This window comes from Hyla sarda, chromosome 3 (assembly GCF_029499605.1).
Source record: "Hyla sarda isolate aHylSar1 chromosome 3, aHylSar1.hap1, whole genome shotgun sequence".
Classification (NCBI taxonomy): Eukaryota; Metazoa; Chordata; class Amphibia; order Anura; family Hylidae; genus Hyla; species Hyla sarda.
In genome coordinates, this window is record NC_079191.1 from 344,497,109 (window position 1) to 344,519,854 (window position 22,746).

Here is a 22,746-nt window from a genome sequence, read left to right on the forward strand (position 1 = left end):
AAATAAACATATTTGGTATCGCTTCGTGCGTAAATGTACGACCTATTAAAATATAACATTATGTATCCCGTGCGGTAAATGTAAAAAAAAATACCAAACCACAAAATTGCAATTTTTATAATATCCCAGAAAAAAAAAGTTTAAAAGTGATTAAAAAGTCAGATCAATACCAAAATGGTACCGATACAAAAACAGATTATTGAGCAAAAAATTTGCCCTCATACAGCCTGGTATGTGGAAAAAAAATAAAGCTTACAGGAGTCAAAAAATGGCAATTAAAAAAAATTCAAAAAAGTTAAGAATTTTTTTTAAATTTGTAAAACATGACGGAAATTATAGAAATCTGGTATCGCTGTAATCAGGCCGGCCTAAAGTACGAAACTAACATGTTATCTCAACCACAAGGTAAATGTCGTAGAAAAGAAAACCACCAAATCTGCAGAATTATCCTTTACAATTTCACTTCACCTAATATATATTTTTTGGTTCAGAGAATAGGTTATTGAAAAATGTAATGGTATCCTTATAGTAGGTAGTTATGGCTATTATAGGGCGAGGAGGAAAAAATTAGAGCGTAAAAGCGAAAATTGGCCCGGCCAAGTGGATCGTCATGAGGGACAAGTAGATTTTGCTCCATTTTAGTCCCGTGGAAAAGTAGTTTTTTTTATATAAAATTTCCACACACCTGATATACACACACACACACACACACACACATATATACAGGGAACATAGATGTCAAAAAATTATTTTACCAACATTCCCTCCTCTGATATCTATGTTCACTTCCTCATTGTTCAGCATTAGTCCCTCAGTTGGTTTCTTGGATTTCACTTCATAGAGAGGGGGTATCATCATAAACATCTTATTCCAGAGGAATAGTTTGATACATAGTTCTTGTCATTGCAGTCTCAATCAGTTTTGAGAGAGTCCTCGGATGCAGGGAATGCAACAATACCCACAGGTCACCAAGATGGCCAACACAATTGCGATGGAGTTGAGAGTTGACATCACAATCCAGTCCATCTTCCAAACCATGCCTCAAGCCAGTGGGTGAATGGGTCACTTATTCCTGAATTCTTGGCCAGCTCATTTGATAATGCAGTCATTCCTTTGATTGCTCTGGTCACGATTCTTCCTGTGGCTGTATTGTTGGGAATAAATGAGGTGGGGGCCAATTGTTCTGCTAAGCATTTTATTGCATCCCTTGTATAATTTACAAATTTCTGTTGGTTATAGTACATGTAATTTATCCAGTCAACATTTTTGTTTACTGTAATCCCCCAAAAGAACAGAGACTCAAACCCTGCTGCCACTTGATCTCTGGCTTTATCAATGTGCACCTGAGAAACAAAAGACCCTTTAGGAGAGGTGTCCCTTCGGCTACGAGGGTGGCCTCCTTTCCAGGGTGACTGACAGGATATGGAGGGGCATAGCCAGTTGAACCACAGCACAATCCCCTCGGGCATTGGCTGGGATCCTCTTAGCCGTTTATCTCCACATAACCACCAGACGTCAGCCCTTTGGGTATCATGCTCAACCCAGAAACCATCTTTCCCTATTTTGTTAATCCTCTCCATACAGTAATCACCGGGCAATGATCCCAGGTTTGCACCGCTCTCATTTCCTGGGTGGCAAAGAGAGTAGAATTGCCAGGAAATGCCATTACCGCTGAGGGTATTTGAGATCTCTGGACCTGAGGAAACAATAAACTCAATATATGACAGGTTGTGTAAGTATAAGGTTTGTATTCTTTTTGGAACAGTTTCAACATACAATTTAAACCTTCTGGATCTGTACTTGGGTTTAAAGGAAAGGTTGCTGTAGCTAATTGGGGCCTGGCAACCACACAGACTAGGCAATTTTCGCTTTTTAATGTTTTGGCTTTATAGATTAGCCATTCTAGCCACAAATTTTTATCTTGATACCCTGTCTCTAGGGCTATGGGATCCTCTATGCTGAACCTTATAGTTTTATTTAATATTTCAAATGTGGTATAAGGCACTTCCCTTTTCTAGGATATCACTTTTAGGTACTTCTTTTCCTCTAGGTCTGACTTGTAAGAAAAACCCTCCTATAGGATCTGTTCCTGATACTTCTACTCTCCTATAGGGCAAGGTCTCTGATCTTTTTTTTAGGCATCCTATAGAGCAGGGGTACTCAACTACTTTTAGTAGGGGTCCACTTTTCAAGGTCTGCCATCCGGTAAAGGTCCAAGCGAAACCCTAAGACCTGGTTCACACCTGGCGACCACAGGGCCATGCCAGAAATAGGCACTGCCTGTTGTAGAACATAATTAGTACTTAATAAGTCATAAATGTTCTCTAACTGCCACACACTGTGCCCCTGGTATAATACTGCCACACATTGTGCCCCTGGTATAATACTGCCACACACTGTGCCCCTGAATATATAACTGCCACACACAGTGCCCCTAAATATATAACTGCCACATACTGTTCCCCTGGTATAATACTGTTGCACACTATGCCCCTGAATATAATACTGCCACATGCTGTATACCTAAATAGAATGCTGTCAAACACTGTGCCCCCGAGTATAATACTGCCACACACCATTCCCCTTAGTATAATACTGCCACACACCGTGCCCTTGAGTATAATACTGCCATACACCATGCCCCTGAGTATAATACTGACACTAATTGTGACTCTGATTATAATGCTGATTCACACTGTGCCCCTGAGTATAAAACTACCACATGCTGGGCCCCAAATATAATATTGCCACTTGCCCTGAAGCGAATTATACCTCTGTGTCCCTTAAAATAATGAATGAGGTGCCCACCCCCCTCATATGAACTCTCCAGCTGTTGCAAAACTACAACTGCCATCATGCAGACAGAAGAGCATGATGTGAGCTTTAGTTTTGAAACAACTGTAGAGATAAAGGTTGGGAAATTCCTGTAATACACTTACTTCCAGGGTCAGACTGAGAGCAAAAATAGGCCCGGGCATATTGAACTATGCAGCCCATTTTTTTTTTTTTAAGTGGGTGTCGCAGAAGTCAGACACGCATTAAAATAAAATAGGCTGCATACTCTAAAATCACCTCGGTTTAAGTGGCTCTCCAGCTGTTGCAAAGCTACAACTCCCACCATGCCTGCAAAGCTTCAGGCATTATGGGAGTTGTAGTTTTGTAACACAGATTGGGGAACAGTGTGACCCATCATCACAGCAGAAATTACAAGTGACTCCAGCTCTGATGGTGCATAATTAGGCAGCATAAACAATTGTATAATGACTCACAGGAGACGTCTTCTCTGTTGTCTTTACTTTTTTCTTTCTCTGGTTTTTGTCTTCTTTCAGCTCCATCTTCTCTGCAGAGTCTGATGCCCAGACATCATTGGTTACTTTATAAGCAGATCCTCATACTCTGTATGACAACAATAATCATTATAACCCTGCCAGACATCATGACCCCTAAAATGATACTGCCAGACACTGTTTCCTCTGTCAGAATCCCCCCCCCCTGTTCTCCCCTCAGACCCACTCCCCCCTCCTCCTGCAGACCCCTAAGTGCTTCTTCACACTGTGGACATTTAGTCGGCGGAATGGCCGCTTGCTGCAGGCACCTCTGAAGCCATTGGCGGTAGGACTGCACAGATGTGCGCCATCTCTATAGATGACAATGCAGTCTGGTGGAATTCCAACAGCAGAACGAACGTCCACCCAAAGAACATTCTGCTGGGGGGAATTCCACTGTGGCAATTCCACAGTATGCCCTGAGCAGAAAACCATTTGGACTCTGCTGCAAGCAGATTTCCACCGGAGGAATGTCCTCAACGTGGATGGGCCTTAAGTCCCCCCAGACCCCTAGGTCCTCTTCCAGACCCCTCCCCCCACCCTCCTATAGATATCCCCAGACACCTCTGCCCCCCCCCTGACCCTCAAGTACTCATCCAGACTCCTCTGCCCCCGACCCCCAATCCTCCTCTAGATTCCACTGCCCCCCCCAAGACCCCTGCATTATCCTTTTTTACATTTTTCTTCCCCCCCCCCCAAGACCTCTGTCCCCTTCTGCCCTAACACTCCCCACCTGCCAAGACCTCTGCATCATTCTTCTATAAACTTTTCTCCCCCCCCCCCCCCCCACAGACCCCTCCATCCCCTTCTGAACTAATACCCTCCACCTCCCAAGACCCCTGCATCATTCCTCTTTACACTTTTCTGCCCCCCAGACCCATTTCCCCCACCCAAGACCCCATGCATAATTCTTATTTTCATTTTTATGCCCCCCTCAGACCCCTTTATCCCCTTCTGCCCTAACCCCCCCTCCAAGACCCCTGCATCATTCTTATTTTCACTTTTATGTCCCAGACCCCTTTATCCCCTTCTGCCCTAACCCCCCCTCCAAGACCCCTGCATCATTCTTATTTTCACTTTTATGTCCCAGACCCTGTTATGCCCTTCTGCCCTAACGCCCCCCCAAGACCCCTGCATCATTCTTATTTTCACTTTTATGCTCTCACCCCAGACGTTTTTATCCCCTTTTGCCCTAACACCCCCCCCGACCCCTGCATCATTCTTATGCCCCCCTACCCCATTCCCCAGACCCCTTTATCCCCTTCAAACCCTAACGCCACACCAAGACCCCTGCACCATTCATATTTTCACTTTTAACCCCCCCAGACCCATTTATTCCCTTCTGCCCTAACACCCCCCCCCCCCCCCCAAACCCCTGCATCCTTACTTTCACTTTTATGGCGCCGGACACAGATGGCTGGCCCTGTGGTCCTGCTGCTTCTCAGGTCCCATGCTGCTCCGCTGCTTTGGCCTCTTCTTGTCAGGCCTGGCCAGGGCAGATGATGCAGGCAGTGTTTATCGCGCAGCCTGCATCATAGGAGAAGCGCTGGCCAGGCAGGGAGCACAGTGTTCCCTTGCTCCGGCAGCGCTCAGCTATTCATTTGTATTGGTGTCTTAAAGACACCGATACATATGAATGCCAGGACAGCGGCTGCCTCCTCTGGCCTGTTCCCTGAACCGGCCGGAGGTCCGGATGACTGGCGGCCGCAGTCCGGATCTGGACCGCGGTCCGCCAGTTGAGTACCGCTGCTATAGAGTGATTAATAATAATAGGTTACATTTCCTAATCTCAGTACATTGGGATTAACTGGCTCTTACAACAGATAATCTTTGTTTTGGGCCAGTTAACCCTTGCATGTCATATCCCTAACTGGGTTCGCTGTCGTCCACAAGGCTTGTTGCCATAGGTTACATTCTTTCCCAATTAGAGCATAACACACACACACACATATATATACACACATACACACACACACACACACACACACGTACATACACACATACAGTACTATTTCCTATCACTTTTGCCTGTCTAAAATCCCCACACTCAATCAACTGGCACAGGTCAACCAGTATTGTACTGCTGGTTCCCTCCGGGAATGTCAAATTGAAAGGTCTACCTACAGCCACCCAGTCTATTAGTTGTGTCTGATCATGGTGTCTATAATAAAAGGTTTGAGAATGTCCCTCCTAGGATTCCTGGAATTCCCACCAGACCCACCATAAGTATTATTCCTATCATCCTATCCAGCTGAGGAGCTCCAAGGAGTAGGGTATTGGAGGCTTCACCAGTTTGAGACAGTTTCCGCCTTAAGCAGAATCTCCCTTTGTAGCCAGACTTATTGGAGTCCCCTCAGCCTTCTCTCCCTGCAGAACCTTTTTCCAGTGAGACTGATTGATCCAGCTATTCCTCTCAGCTATCCTTATTGCTGTAGTTGTGGTTAGTAGGACTTGGTAGGGTCTCTTCTACTTAGGTGAATGTCAGTGTTTCTTTTTGATCACTTTTATGAGGACCCAGTCTACAATTTAAACCTTTTCTTCTTTTATGGGCCCTTCTGGAATGAAACAGACTATTGCTAGGCAGTATACCGGTTCATACCGAATACAGATTTTTTTTTCCTGCACGATATGAATTTTGCCCATACCGCAATACCGGCTGGGCCCCTCCCCCCTCGAATGAGTGAATTATCCGCCGCAGCGCGCTGTCCCCACGTCGGGGAACTAATATGTGACCAGCAATCGCTGTTCTGCCTTCTTCCACCCCCCCAATGAATTATCAGCTGCGCTGTCCCCACATCATGTCACCCGCAAGCGCTCCTCTGCTCATCCTCCTATGAGTTGCGGGACGCCGGCGCTAGAAATCTGTGCTACAAATAACGTTGCCCGGGCTGCAAAAATAAACAAAATAAACTTTAATTCCCCTTCCGACGTTCCCTGATACCGGCCTCACTGTCCCTCTGCTGCGGTCCTGGGGATCGGAACGTCACAGAGCCGTCAGCATATCACCGGCCGCAGCAATGTCCTGCCTCGGCCACTCATAGGCTGAGCCCACTGTCCTGTAAGGAGCAGTCCGGCTCCATACATGACAGTGCGCTCAGCCTATCACTGGCCACAGCGATGTCCCGCCCCAGCCGATAATAGACTGGCGGTTCTTTGACTTTCCCATCCCTAGTAAACAGCAAGAGGACTGCAGCGCAGGACAGTGAAGATGGTACCAGAGCCCAGGAAACGTTATTTGTAGTACAGAGTACAGTACAGATTTCTAGCGCCGGCGGCCCGCAACTCCTAGGAGGATGAGCAGAGAAGCACTTGCGGTGACATGATGTGGGGACAGCGCAGCTGATAATTCATTGGGGGGGGGGGGGTTGGAAGAGAAGCGGGGCCCAGGACACATGGGGGGGGGGGATACCGTTAGATACTGTGGAACCACCGTCACTTACAAAAATACTGTGATACACGTTTTTGTTCATACCGCCCAGCTTTAGAACAGACTTGGTTAATTTGTTTCTGTTCCTAAAGTCTGGACATATATTCTGCTATGGTTCTCTCTGCCTCCTCAATATGTGTCTCATTTGGTAACAAAAAGGTATGTTATGTGGTCTACCATACATCATCTCCAAAAGGGCTTAATCCATCTTTAGTGGGTGTAATATACATACTCAGAACAGCTCATGGGAAACAGTACATCCAACTTTTTTCCTGTCTCTTCCATAGCTTCTCTGTTTTCTTTTCAGTATACAATTAGGGCTTTCTACAAGCCCTGCTGACTGGGGGTGGTATGCACAGTGATTATTCACTTCTATACCCATTACTTCTATTAGGTGTTTTATAGTTTGGTTTACAAAATGTGGACTATTATCACTATAGATCATTTCTGGAATCCCAAATTGTGGAATGATGTCTTTTAGTAAATCTTTAGATGCTGTTATGGCATCAGCACTTCCTGTGGGAAATACTTCTATCTATTTGGGCAATGCATCAATTATCACTAGGCAATATTTCTATTTCTCACAATTATGAAGTTCAATAAAATCCATACAGATGTGCTAGAATGGGTATTTTGGGGTTGGAAATTTGCCACTCATTGGTCTAATACTTCCTTGTGGATTGTGTCTTGCACATATCAGACATTGGGAGCAAAAGTTTTTAGTAGTTTGTGAAGCCGTATGCCAGGCATAAAGTTCTATTAGTGCCCCATACCGCCCCCCTCTTGAGACATGGGTCACCCCATGTATCAATACTGCAGCATAATTAAAAATAGGGACTTTGGCAAGATTGGTTTGGTGTCAGGTGATCTGCAGATGCCATTAATTAGCCTACATCCTTTGTTTTGTTTTTTTCTTAAGAGTTTGTTTCTAAAATACCTCACCCTCTCCCTCCTCTAGAAGCTAAGGAGATTCTGCATTCATGAACGTGTTCTCTAAGCATAAGGTAAAGGGTCTAGGCATGGAGTGGGACTGTGGTGTGCTGATTTTGGAATTCCTTAAAGCACCAACGTTGCTACAATGTCAGTGAATGGAATCTACAGGGTGACTGCGTAAACAACAAAATAAGATACAGTACTGGAAATTTCAGGGACAGAAATGTAACCCAATGGGACAACATTGTTTAAAAAGCAGCACTTTTAGACTGACAAAAACAGTACAATAATTAAAAAAATAAAACTATGAATGGCGCTCTCACACAGAGGTTCTGAGAAAAAGACAGGGAGGTGTGTGTGTGTGGGGGGGGGGGGGGGGGGCAGCCCCCCTCTGCAGCATCGGGCAGCTCATACACCAGGTTGAGCACTATTGCAGCTCTTTAACGGAGTATCTGTAATTGCCTTAAAAGTACGGACACAGGAAGGGGACCCCCATAGGCAAAGGGTCCACTACAAAAGCAGTAAACCACAGGTCGCATGACAACTGGTCACCAGTCCATTCCTGCACTACAACAGAACACTACATAATAAACAGATATCAAGCATTATTAGGAATAGTATACAGTACGCAAAACCCAAAACAAAGCATGTCAACAACATCTAAAGACTCACTGATTACATACAAACCTAGAACAAAATACACACTGGATTAAACATGGAGAAACACAAATAGAAGAGAATCAGAACACAAACAGAAATAGCATCACAAGCAAAATAGAACAAAGTACAAACCAGAATTTTATCTGCGGAGATCCAGAATTATAACAAAACAATAACAGGACTGACACATATACAGTGTGAACATACTCAGAGACACAGAAGTTAAACTAAAAATCACCAGCCTGATATAACCTCGCTGAGAAACTGTATTCTGCTATAATTATTCAACTAGACATTGCATACTCCAGAATTTCCACTAATCTGGCAACTTTTATATTTACTAAATGTATGTACTGCAAAGCATTGAATACCTGATCCTACTATAATACTTCTTTTGCATTTATTAATACCATTCACAAATTCTCCTATGTTGATTACACATCCCTTTGTATAAGATACAAGCCCTTCCTTTTGGTTCCTTGGGCATTCGCTAGTCCTGAGACACCATTTTGAAACATAGCACTATGCCTGTGCTTTGAAAAATCTATATATTTTTTTTACAACAAAGATTAAACATGTTATATCTCACATAAGAGATGGGAAAAAGAAGTTTGACTTTGCCTTCCATTACCATAGAAATACAATACTCACTTTAAAATGTAGCATTTTAGATATAGCAAGCACTGTATATACAGTAAATAACACAGATTTCACAACATCATACACTCACGCATGTACACAGACTCCAGGCAGAGAGGAGATGAGGAGGGCTGTATTACAGTATACACAACACTATCTACAAGCATTCTTTTCTTTTGTAACAACTAATAACACAAAGACTGCAAACACAAATAATCATATACAAGAGATAACATAATAACAGATAGGATACACACAAAAGGGCTCTTCATACATTCACAAAAGTAAAAAAAGGATACAATTATGCAAATATATTCACATAACATTCAATTAATACCACATGGATTTTTCTTTATCTTTTTGCTAGTTTGAAATTATTCATTATACCACTTTTTATTTATACTAACAGTTTTAACCCCTTCAGGACCACGCCCATTTTGGCCTTAAAGGGGTATTCCGCCCCTAGACATTTTATCCCCTATCCAAAGGATAGGGGATAAGATGTCAGATAACCGCGGTCCCGCTGCTGGGGACCCCCGGGATCCCAGCTGCGGCACGCGCTATCATTACAGCACAGAGCGAGTTCGCTCTGCACGTAATGATGGGTGGTACAGGGGCCGGAGCATCGTTACGTCACAGCTCCGCCCCTCGTGATGTCACGACCCGCCCCTTTCAATACAAGTCTATGGGAGGGGGCGTGGCGGTCGTCACGCCCCCTCCCATAGACTTGCATTAAGGGGACGGGCCGTGATGTCACGAGGGGCGGCGCCATGACGTCACGCGGCTCCGTCCCCTGTATCGCCCATCATTACGCACAGAGCGAACTCGCTCTGTGCTGTAATGATAGCGCGGTGCCGAACCGGGGATCTCCGGGGTCCCCAGCAGCGGGACCGCGGCGATCTGATATCTTATCCCCTATCCTTTGGATAGGGGATAAAATGTGTAGGGGCAGAATACCCCTTTAAGGACCGGAGCGTTTTTTTGCACATCTGACCACTGTCACTTTAAACATTAATAACTCTGGAATGCTTTTAGTTATCATTCTGATTCCGAGACTGTTTTTTCGGGACATATTCTACTTTAACATAGTGGTAAATGTTTGTCGATACTTGCATCCTTTCTTGGTGAAAAATCCGTAAATTTGATGAAAAATTTGAAAATTTAGCATTTTTCTAACTTTGAAGCTTTCTGCTTGTAAGGAAAAATGGATATTACGAATACATTTTTTTTTTTGGTTCACATATACAATATGTCTACTTTATGTTTGCATCATAAAATTGATGAGTTTTTACTTTTGGAAGACTCCAGAGGGCTTCAAAGTTCAGCAGCAATTTTCCGATTTTTCACAAAATTTTCAAACTATATTTTTCAGGGACCAGTTCAGGTTTGAAGTGGATTTGAAGGGTCTTCATATTAGAAATACCCCATAAATGACCCCATTATAAAAACTACACCCCCCCAAAGTATTCAATATGACATTCAGTCAGCATTTTAAATCTTTAGGTGTTTCACACGAATAGCAGCAAAGTGAAGGAGAAAATTCACAATCTTCATTTTTTACACTCACATGTTCTTGTAGACCCAATTTTTAAATTTTTACAAGGGGTAAAAGGAGAAAATTTTTACTTTGATTTGTAGCCCAATTTCTCTCGAGTAAGCACATACCTCATATGTCTATGTAAAGTGTTCGGCGGGCGCAGTGGAGGGCTCAGAATGGAAGGAGCGACAAGGGGATTTTTGAGAGTACGTTTTTCTGAAATGGTTTTTGGGGGGCATGTTGCATTTAGGAAGCCCTTATGGTGCCAGAACAGCAAAAAAAAAAAAAACACATGGCATACCATTTTGGAAACTAGACCCCTCGGGGAACGTAACAAGGGGTTAAGTGAACCTTTATACCCCACAGGTGTTTCACGACTTTTGCATTTGTAAAAAAAAAAAAAATAATTTTTTTACCTAAAATGCTTGTTTTCCCAAAAAATTTACATTTTTAAAAAGGGTAAAAGCAGAAAATACCCCCCAAAATTTGTAACACAATTTCTCCCGAGTACAGCGATACCCCATATGTGACCCTTAACTGTTGTCTTGAAATACGACAGGGCTCCATGCGCATTTGAGGCCTAAATTAGGGACTTGCATAGGGGTGGACATAGGGGAATTCTACGCCAGTGATTCCCAAACAGGGTGCCTCCAGCTGTTGCAAAACTCCCAGCATGCCTGGACAGTCAACGGCTGTCCGACAATACTGGGAGTTGTTGTTTTGCAACAGCTGGAGGCTCCGTTTTGGAAACAGTGGCGTACCAGACGCTTTCATTTTTATTGGGGAGGGGAGGGGGGCTGTGTAGGGGTATGTGTATATGTAGTGTTTTTTACTTTTTATTTAATTTTTTGTTAGTGTAGTGTAGTGTTTTTAGTGTACAATCACACGGGCGGGGGTTCACAGTAGTTTCTCGCTGGCAGTTTGAGCTGCGGCAGAAAATTTGCCGCAGCTCAAACTTGCAGCCAGATACTTGCTGTAAACCTCCGCCCGAGTGAGTGTACCCTCACTCGGGCGTGTACCCTCACTCCCAGCATGCGCTGACAGACTGTACATGCTGAGAGTTTTAGTTTTGCAACAGCTGTAGGCACAATGGTTATGTATCACTGAGTTTGCGACCTAACTCGATGTTTCACAACCAGTGTGCCTCCAGCTGTTGCAAAACTACAACTCCCAGCATGTACGGTGCATGGTGTACATTGACTGCTGAGAGTTGGAGTTTGCAACAGCTGGAGGCACACCGGTCGTGAAACACTGAGTTAGGTTAAAAAAAAAAACTAAGTTTCACAACCAGTGTGCCTTCAGCTGTTGCAAAACTACAACTCTCAGCAGTCACCGACAGCCAACGGGCATGCTGGGAGTTGTAGTTATGCAACCAGCAGATGCACCACTACAACTCCCAGCATGCACTTTAGCTGTTTGTGCAAGCTGGAGCTGTAGTTACACAACAGCTGAAGGTACACTTTTCCATAGAAAAAAATGTGCCTCCAGCTGTTGCAAAACCCATAAGTCCCAGCATGCCCCATAAGGGAATGCTGGGAGTTGTGGTGGTCTGCCTCCTGCTGTTGCCTAACTACAGCTCCCAGCATGCCCTTTTTGCATGCTGGGGAGCTTTTGCAAAGCAACAGCAGGAGGCCGTCACTCACCTCCAACGATCCTCGCCGCGCAGGTCAGTCCCTCGTCGTCGCCGCCGCTGCTCCTGGGGCCCCAATCCCAATATTGACGCTGGGGATCGGAGTCCCCAGCACCCGGAGTGCACGTCCCGCACCCGCTCACGTCCTCTGGAAGAGGGGCGGAGCGGGTGCGGGAGTGACACCCGCAGCAGGCGAACTGATTGGTCGGCCGGTAATCTGGCCGACGAATCAGGGCAATCGTGAGGTGGCACCAGTGCCACCTCACCCCTGCAGGCTCTGGCTGTTCGGGGCCGCCAGAGACGGATGGAGACCCGATTGACCCGGAATCGCCGCAGATCGCTGGACTGAATTGTCCAGCGATCTGCGGCCATCGCCGACATGGGGGGGGGGGCATAATGACCCCCCTGGGCGATATGCCGCGATGCCTGCTGAACGATTTCACCCCTGAAATTTTTCAAGAAAATGAAGTATTTCTTACACAAAAAGGATTGCAGTAACATATGTTTTGTTATACACATGTTTATTGCCTTTGTGTGTTGGAACTAAACCAAATTGGACATAATGGGCTTCATTTACTAAGAGTTTTGGGTTTTTACTAGTGGGAAAAGTTGTTTCAGACTTGCAGGATTCCTCTCCATTTACTACTGACCAGCTTTTTCTAGGTCGATATTTCCAGCAATTTACCCACAGGATTTTCTGTGAATTAAATAGTAAATCGGTCGGGTTGTGAAGCCACGCCCCTTTTCAAGTCGACCATGCCCCCTTTGCGACAGACCACGCCCCCTTTTCGGCTTTTCACAGTGCAATTTCAGGTTTGTTGGATTTTTCAGGCGCACACTGTCGCAGACTGGCGCAGACATGTCTCAGGCACTCTGCGCCAAAATAACCAGACAAAAACCGGTCGGTTTCAGCTTAGTAAATGAGGCCCAATGTCTCACCAAACTCCAAAAATGGGCTGGACAAAATTATTGGCACCCATAACTTAATATTTGGTTGCACACCCTTTGGAAAAATTACTGAAATCAGTCGCTTCCTTTAACCATCAATAAGCTTCTTACACCTCTCAGCCGGAATGTTGGACCACTCTTCCTTTGCAAACTGCTCCAGGTCTCGCTCATTGGAAGGGCGCCTTTTCCCAACAGCAATTTTAAGATCTCTCCACAGGTGTTCATTGGGATTTAGATCTGGACTCATTGCTGGCCACTTCAAAAAGCTCCATTGCTTTGTGACCATCCATTTCATGTGTTTGGGGTTATTGTCCTGCTGGAAGACCCAAGATCTGGGACACAAACCCAGCTTTCTAACACTGGGCTGTACAGTGCGACCCAAAAGCCATTGGTAATACTCAGATTTCATGATGCCTTGCACACATTCAAGGCACCCAGTGCCAGAGGCAGCGAAACAACCCCAAAACATTATTGAACCTCCACCATATTTCACTGTAGGTACTGTGTTCTTTTCTTTGTAGGCCTCATTCCATTTTCGGTAAACAGATGAATGGTGTGCTTTACCAAAAAGCTCTATCTTTGTCTCATCTGTCCACAAGACGTTTTCCCAGAAGGATTTTGGCTTACTCAAGTTCATTTTAGCAAAATGTAGTCTTGCTTTTTGATGTCTCTGTGTCAGCAGTGTGGTCCTCCTGGGTCTCCTGCCATAGCGTTTCATTTCATTTAAATGTCATAGTTCGCACTGAACGGATAGTTTGCGCTGACACTGATGCTCCCTGAGCCTGCAGGAAAGCTTGAATATCTTTGGAACTTGTTTGGGGCAGCTTATCCACATTTCCACAATTTTGGTTCTCAAGTCCTCAGACAGTTCTCTACTCCTCTTTCTGTTGTCCATGCTTAGTGTGGCACACACAGATACACAATGCAAAGACTAAGGCTAGGTTCAGACTACGGAATCTCCGGGCAGAAAATTTCCGACCAGAGATCCTGAGTTCCACTTGCGCTGACTGAATAAGTCGGCACTAGGACTGCGCGGACACTGCAGTCTCCCATAGACTGCAATGTGTTCCGCAAGGAATTCCGCCTGAAGAAAGAGCACCGCCTTTCTTCAGGCAGAAGTTTCTAAGCGGATTAACTAAGCGGATTTTCCGCTTCACAAATTCCGAAGTTTGAATATGTGAACGGAAAACCATTCACTACACTATGCATTATAGTAAGCGGAATTTCTTCCTGAAATTTCAAAGCGAAAATTCAGGCGGAAATTCCGTAGTCTGAACCTAGCCTAAGTGAACTTTTCTCCTATTTATCTGCTTTCAGAAAGGAGCATCACATGCTTGAAACAATCTTATTTTTCCACAATTTTGAAAGGGTGCCAATAATTTTGTCCAGACCATTTTTGGAGTTTGGTGTAACATTATGTCAAATTTACTTTTTTACTCCCTTTTTTGGTTTGGCTCCAATACACACAAAGGGAATAAACGTGTATAGTAAAACATGTTACTACAATCCTTTTCTGTGAGAAATATAGGGCTGGGCGCTATACCGGTTCATACCGAATACAGAAATTTTTGGGCTGCACGATATGAATTTTAGCCCATACCGCAATACCGGTTGGGCCCCTCCCCCTTGGGAATGTATTATCACTGCTCTGAACTCTATACTGTACGCCAGTGGTCTCCAACCTGCGGACCTCCAGATGTTGCAAAACTCCAATTCCCAGCATGCCCGGATAGCTGTTCGGGCATACTGGGAGTTGTAGTTTTGCAATAGCTGGAGGTCCGCAGGTTGGAGACCACTGCTGTACGCTGTATCCCTATGCCGGCTGCAAAAGATAAAGAAAATAAACTTTTAACTTGCCTATGTCTGTCCTGGAACGCCGGACAGCCGTCAGCCTATCACCGGCCGGAGCGATGTCCCGCCCCTGCCAGTGATAGGCTGAGCCCACTGTCATGCAAGAAGCCGGCTTCTTACATGACAATGGGCTCAGCCTATCACTGGCCGGGGCAGGACATCGCTCCGGCCGGTGATAGGCTGACGGCTGTCCACGTTCCAGTACCCTGCCTGCTGCCGATGTAGGTAAGTTAAAAGTTTATTTTCTGTTTCTTTTGCAGCCCGGGCATAGGTATACAGCGTACAGCAGTGGTCCCAAACCTGCGACATCCAGCTGTTGCAAAACTACAACTCCCAGCATGCCCGGACCGCCGTTGGCAGTCCGGGCATGCTGGGAGTTGTAGTTTTGCAACAACTGGAGGTCCGCAGGTTGGAGACAGGTTGGAGACCACTGGTACCCTGCTGGTCTGATCATTAATTGGGGGGGGGGGGAGCAGAACACCGCACGCGGGTCACATGATTGAGGGGGGGTTGGGGGGGACAGAACAGCGCTGGCGGGTCAGATGATTTGGGGGAGGGGGAGCCGAACACCGCGCGCGGGTCACATGGTTTTGGGGGGGGGGACAGAACAGCGCTGGCAGGTCAGATGATTTGGGGGGGGGGGGAGCCGAACACCGCGCGCAGGTTACATTATTGGGGGGACAGAACAGCGCTGGCGGGTCACATGATTGGGGGGGGGGGGGGAGTTGGGGGGACAGAACAGCGCTGGCGGGTCACATGATTGGGGGGTGGGGGGGGGAGTGAGAAAATACCGTTATATACCGTGGAACCGCTGTAAAGTTAAAAAAATACCATGATACACATATTTGGTCATACCGCCCCCAGCCCTAGATAAATACTTCATTTTCTTTAAAAATTTCAGGGGTGTCAACATTTACGGCAATGAATTTATATATATATATATATATATATATATATATATATATATATATATATATATATAAAATGGTGGTGAGAGACCGCTGAAACGTTGTCTCTATATCCCTGGAATAAAATAATACAATATTGATTCACTACTTTGGTGTGCTGCCGTTATACTTTACCTATCACGAGGAACCAGGGCTCCGAGGTTCAATTGTGCCTGCACCCACCTCACCTAATCTGGATGTGCTGCTTCTTATGGACTTTATACATCTCTATGTTCCCATTATTCATATATATAATGAATAATGGGAACATAGATATCAAAATATAATTTTACCAACGCCGTCCAATGAGTTCTGAAGCATTTTGCTGAATATGAGTAGATAATATTGCCCGAAACACTTCAGAATTCATCCTGGTGCTTTTGTCAGCAGTCACATCATCAATGAAAACCAAGAGAACCAGTTCCATTGGCAGCCACACATGTCCACGCTATGACACTACCACCACCATGCTTCATTGATAAGGTGTATGCTTAGTTTCATGAGCAGTTCCCTTCCTTCTCCATACTCTTCTCTTCCCATGACTCTGGTACAAGTTGATCTTCGTCTCATCTGTCCATTGGATGTTGTTCCAGAACTGTGAAGGCTTTTTTACATGTCGTTTGGCAAACTCTAATCTGGCCTTCCTGTTTTTGAGCAGTATATGGAGGAAAAAAAGCGGAGGTAGCGCCGGGTGCGGTGTAGGTCTTTATCCGGTGTAGGTAGGTACCCAGGTGGGGGTAATGTATCCCTTGCCGGTGATGGTAGCTTGGTGTGCAGGCCTGCAGCGTGAGGACGGATGGCGCTCCCAAGGAAGTAACCCGAAGTCGTGGATATTGGTGAAAAATAAAGAAAATAATAAATAAAGCAAGATGCGTTTCGGGAGTCAAAGTTCCCTTTCTCAATTGCAGGTGGTTGCTGTATGATACAGCAACCACCTGCAATTGAGAAAGGGAGCTGTGACTCCCGAAACGCTTCTTGCTTTATTTATTATTTTCTTATGCTGTAAATAAATTATTTATTTTTCACCAATACCCACGACTTCGGGTTACTTCCTTGGGAGCGCCATTGCAGCTTTTTTGCCTATACTTCTTCCTGTTTTTGAGGCTCACCAATGGTTTACATCTTGTGGTGAACTCTGGTAAAGTCTTCCCTTGATTGTTGATTTTGAGACACATACACCTACCTCCTGGAGAGTGTTCTTGATCTGGCCAACTGTTAAGTATGTTTTCGTCACCAGAGAAAGAATTCTTCGGTCATCCACCACATTTTTTCCTTGGTCTTTCGGGTCTTTTGGTGTTGCTGAGCTCACCGGTGTGTTCCTTCTTTTTAAGAATGTTCCAAAACGTTGTATTGACCACGCCTAATGTTTTGGCACTCTCTCTGAGGCCTGCTATAAATAAACCAACCAAGGGGGGGCTTGCAGCTTGTCTCCCACCTCCCATTGTATGTGTGCTTAGTTCACACTGGGGATAACTGGGGAGCAATCTGCAAGTCGGACCTAAGGCTGCTGTAAATCGGTTCCTGGTTTTATTTATCTGGCCAGGTAGGTTAGTTGATAGGTCCCGCACCACTTGAGAAACCTTGGCGTGGTGTGCGGGCTCAGGTGTGTCCATCATATAAGGATATACTGGCTAATGTCTGAATTTTACATCAGTTTTGAGGGTTAGCTAATGTCATTGTTTACATCTGCCACAGTAGTGAATCCATATTGTGATCCATAGGTGCGGGTTCTCCACTCCAATGTAGGTGCACAACTGCATTTGGGGTTGAGCACCTTGTATCACCTTTAGATCATGCTAATATAACTCTCTCTCTGATGGGTTTGTTTTGTTTTTTCAGCCTAATGATGGCTTGCTTCACAGATCATAACAGCTCTTTGGATCTCATCTTAAGAGTTGGCAGCAACAGATTCCAAATGCAAATACACTTGAAATGAAATCTGGACCTTTTATCTGCTCATTGTAATTGGGATAATGAGGGAATAACACACACCTGGCCATGGAACAGCTGAGAAGCCAATTTGTCCCATTACTTTTGGTCCCTTAACAAGTGGGAGGCACATATGCAAACTGTTGTAATTCCTACACCGTTCACCTGATTTGGATGTAAATGTCCTTAAATTAAAGCTGACAGTCTGCAGTTAAAGTACATCTTGTTCATTTCATTTTATATCCATTGTGGTGGTGTATAGAGCCAAAAATTTTAGAATTGTGTCGATGTCCCAATATTTATGGACCTGACTGTATAATGGTATTATCTACATTATCTAAAAAGTTTTTGTTAATGACAACTACACTTTAAGGTTTGCACATAGGTATATTTACGTACATTTTGTTACTTGTTAATAAAGTTGATTGATTATGTGCTTATTAAGGGGTGGGGGTTAGTACACCAGTTTACCTAAGACTTTACCCATGCTAAATTAGTCCACCGTCAGATCCTGGACACATGGGGGGACATTTATCATTGTTTGCTCTGGTAAACAAGTTCTGAAGGCATTTTTTTTGCTTTAGTTTTGCTTGTGTACTACATATTTATCATACTATCACTGGGGGTTGATAAATTTGGAGCACATAAGCAAAACAAAAAAAATGCAGCTGAGACTTTTGTGAGACTTTTTGCTCACATACTGGGGTCGGACCTGGAGTAGACTGGCGACTTTTTGTAAGGGTTTTAAGACTTTTTTTTCGGTTTATGTGCGATTTTTCACATCATAAATACATGACCACTGCAAAGTAAAAACTGAAATTTGCTTAGGTAAAGCTGTTTGTAACTTTGTGCTTAAAATGGGCACTGTCACCAACTTTATTTTTTGATATGTTGTAGTACTTATGTACTACAACAGATCTCTAATATACTTTTATTATTATTTTTTTTCATTAAAAAGGTTTAATTTACATTTAAAAACCGGCTACTGAAAAAGGACCGATTTTGGAGTGGCAATCAGTCCTTTTTCAGTTAGGCTGCACTCGCTCCCTGCCTGTCAATCAGACAGGCGGGAGTGAGCGCATTGGCTCCCCGGCCTCTGGCTGGGAGGCCACTCCTCCCGCACATCGCCGCCGCCTCGTTGCCGCCGCTGTCCCTGCACGCCCGCTGCCGGACTCTGCAGTAACTGCAAGTGTAATGAGGGAACGGGGTATGCGGGTCGGGGGGGGGGTGAGAGGGAACGGGCTAGTGCCGTAGCGAGGGGGGGGAGGGGTGGTTAATGGGCTAGCAAAAAATAAATAAATAAATAAATAGGATGATGGGAGCTACCCTTTAAGCAAAAAAAAAAAAAAAAAAGGCTCCAAATACCTTGATTTTAATTGCCTCAGTAAAATGGTATTTATTTTTTTCACGTTAAATGTCAAAATTGCTTAAAAAAACATGCTAAAAATTATGAACAGTTATTGTCCTAAAGATACAAAAATTACTTTAATAACCCACAAATAACCTGCAAACGTGAATATTTACATATTACACAGGTAATCAGAATGTTACAATATCTGTAAGTACAATAAAACAGCTGAATCATGCATGTCCTAATGGAAATGGAATTACCTTTCAGATTTGGAATTGTTTTCTTTTGCTTCTTCTATATCATCTAGTCCAGGGATCCTCTGGAGCTAAAATAATCAAAAGGTTATAATACTAGATCATTCTGATTTTAAGGATTTGTTTTGCATATTTCTATATACAACAGCATTGTAGAATGCTCAACCCTATACCAGATCCTGAATGCTTAGAAAATCTTCACACTAATGCTACCTTTTTTTTTGTTAGCAGTTAGTTACTGTATTTACACTGCTCCAAGTCAAAACAGCAGATTTATAAAGATTCCTATGCTAGTTAGTCCTCTGGGACCCCCACTGATGCCTTAATGAATGGAACATATATCACATGAGCAGTTCTTCTGCACAGCAGTCCATTGACCTACCCTGTTGGAACACTTCTCAATTCAAATTAAATGACCTTTGTTTTATCATGCCCAGATCTGAAAGGGGTTTTGAGGCTCCCAAAATACTAAAAAAAAAAAAAAAAAAAAAAACATTACCCTGAGGGGCTTTACTGGAAAAAATGACATTATGGTCAAATTGTATGTCTAGCCTGTTCAATAAAAATTCAAGGTCTGCTTATTTACCATAAAATTGATTTGTCCTTTAGTCTTTAAACTTTAAATTCTTCATGTATTATAGATACATTTTTAGCAAATACATGAAATGTTGGAATGGCCAACATTTTTTTGTAGTATACGTACACATTAAATATCACAGAATATATTTTCATCGGGGTATACTTTGGCTATTCATAGCTGTATATTTTTAAAGACACTGCCACTGTAAAAAAAACTTTGGACGTGTCCAGCGGGAAGCATTCAGTCACGTGCATTTCTGTGCTTACAGTTTTAGCTATTGGTGAGGGTCTGAACACCGATCAGATATTTAGTCTCAAAGGCTTGTCAAAAGTTTTTTTTTTTATGACAGGTTCACTTTTAACGTGCATATAGTGATAGAAATCTCTGCTTCTTTCTGCCCCCATCTCAATCATCATTCTACAGGTTGGGCCATTTATATGGATACACCTTAATAAAATGGGAATGGTTGGTGATATTAACCCCTTAAGGACGGAGCCAATTTTCACCTCTAGGACGAAGCCCTTTTTTTTGCAAATCTGACCACTGTCACTTTAAACATTAAAAACTCTGGAATGCTTTTACTTCTCATTCTGAGATTGTTTTTTCGTGACATATTCTACTTTAACATAGTGGTAAAATTTTGTGGTAACTTGCATCCTTTCTTGGTGAAAAATCCCCAAATTTTATGAAAAAAAAATTTTTTTTTTTGCATTTTTCTAACTTTGAAGCTCTCTGCTTGTAAGAAAAATGGATATTCCAATAAAAAAATTTTTTGGATTCACATATACAATATGTCTACTTTATGTTTGCATCATAAAATTTATGAGTTTTTACTTTTGGAAGACACCAGAGGGCTTCAAAGTTCAGCAGCAATTTTCCAATTTTTCACAAAATTTTCAAACTCACAATTTTTCAGGGACCAGTTCAGGTTTGAAGTTGATTTGAAGGGTCTTCAAATACCCCAAATAAATACTTCAAATAATATTAGAAATACCCCATAAATGACCCCAATATAAAAACTGCACCCCCCAAAGTATTCAAAATGACATTCAGTAAATGTTTTAAACCTTTAGGTGTTTCACAGGAAAAGCAGCAAAGTGAAGTGGAAAATTCAAAATCTTCATTTTTTACACTCGCATGTTCTTGTAGACCCAATTTTTGAATTTTTACAGGGGTAAAAGGAGAAAATGAATACTTCTTTGTGTAACCCAATTTCTCTTGAGTAATCACATACCTCATATGTCTATGTAAAGTTTTCGGCAGGCGCAGTAGAGGGCTCAGAAGCGAAGGAGCAACAAGGGGATTTTAGAGAGTACGTTTTTCTGAAATGGTTTTTGGGGGGCATGTCGCATTTAGGAAGCCCCGATGGTGCCAGAACAGCAAAAAAAAACAAAAAAAAAAACAAAAAAAAAACACATGGCATACCATTTTGGAAACTAGACCCCTTGAGGAACATAACAAGTAATAAAGTGAGCCTTAATACCCCACAGGTGTTTCACGACTTTTGCATAAGTAAAAAAAATATATATTTTTTCACTAAAATGTTGGTTTTCCCCCAAATTTCAAATTTTTGCAAGGGTTAATAGCAGAAAAGACCCCCTAAAATTTGTAACCCCATCTCTTCTGAGTATGGAGGTACCCCATAAGTGGACCTCAAGTGCACTGTGGGCGAACTACAATGCTCAGAAGAGAAGGCGTCATATTTGGCTTTTTGAGAGCAAATTTTGCTCGGGGGGGCATGTCGAATTTAGGAAGCCCCTATGGTGCCAGGACAGCAAAAAAAAAAAAAAAAAAAACACATGGCATACCATTTTGGAAACTAGACTCCTCACAGAATGTAATGAGGGGTACAGTGAGCATTTACCCCCCACTGGTGTCTGACAGATCTTTGGAACAGTGGCCTGTGCAAAATTTTTCATTTTCACGGACCACTGTTCCAAAGATCCGTCAGGCACCTGTGGGGTGTAAATTCTCACTGCACCCCTTATTACATTCCATGAGGGGTGTAGTTTCCAAAATGGGGTCACATGTGGGTTTTTTTTTTTTTGCATTTGTCAGAACCGCTGTAACAATCAGCCACCCCTGTGCAAATCACCTCAAATGTACATGGCGCACTCTACCTTCTAGGCCTTGTTGTGCGCCCCCAGAGCACTTTGCGCCCACATATGGGGTATCTCCGTACTCGGGAGAAATTGCGTTACAAATTTTGGGGGGCGTTTTTCCCTTTTACCTCTTGTGAAAATTAAAAGTATAGGGCAACACCAGCATGTTAGTGTAAAAATGTTTATTTTTTTTTACACTAACATGCTGGTGTAGACCCCAACTGTTCCTTTTCATAAGGGGTAAAAGGGGAAAAAGCCCCCCAAAATTTGTTAGGCAATTTCTCCCGAGTACGGCGACACCCCATATGAGACCCTATTCTGTTGCCTTGAAATACGACAGGGCTCCAAAGTGAGAGCGCCATGCGCATTTGAGGCCTGAATTAGGGATTTGCATAGGGGTGGAAATAGGGGTATTCTAAGCCAGTGAATCCCAAACAGGGTGCCTCCAGCTGTTGTAAAACTCCCAGCATGCTTGGACAGTCAATTGCTGTCCAGAAATGCTGGGAGTTTTTGTTTTGCAACAGCTGGAGGCTCCATCTTAGAAACACTGCCGTACAATACGTTTTTCATTTTTATTGGGGAGGGGGGTGGTAGGGGGGGCAGTGTACGTGTGTATATGTAGTGTTTTTCTC

At 43.6% G+C, this 22,746-nt stretch overlaps 1 protein-coding gene across 2 annotated transcripts in view; it reads right to left on the reverse strand.

Annotated features, from left to right (window-relative positions):
- The window catches only part of EIF2AK2 (eukaryotic translation initiation factor 2 alpha kinase 2), a 120,898-nt gene that overhangs the window by 53,269 nt on the left and 44,883 nt on the right, over nucleotides 1-22,746 (reverse strand). For both annotated transcript variants that reach the window (XM_056567429.1, XM_056567428.1), the window contains exon 8: nucleotides 19,439-19,503. In XM_056567429.1, coding sequence (XP_056423404.1) covers nucleotides 19,439-19,503 — 65 coding nt within the window. The remainder of the gene's footprint in view (nucleotides 1-19,438; nucleotides 19,504-22,746) is intronic.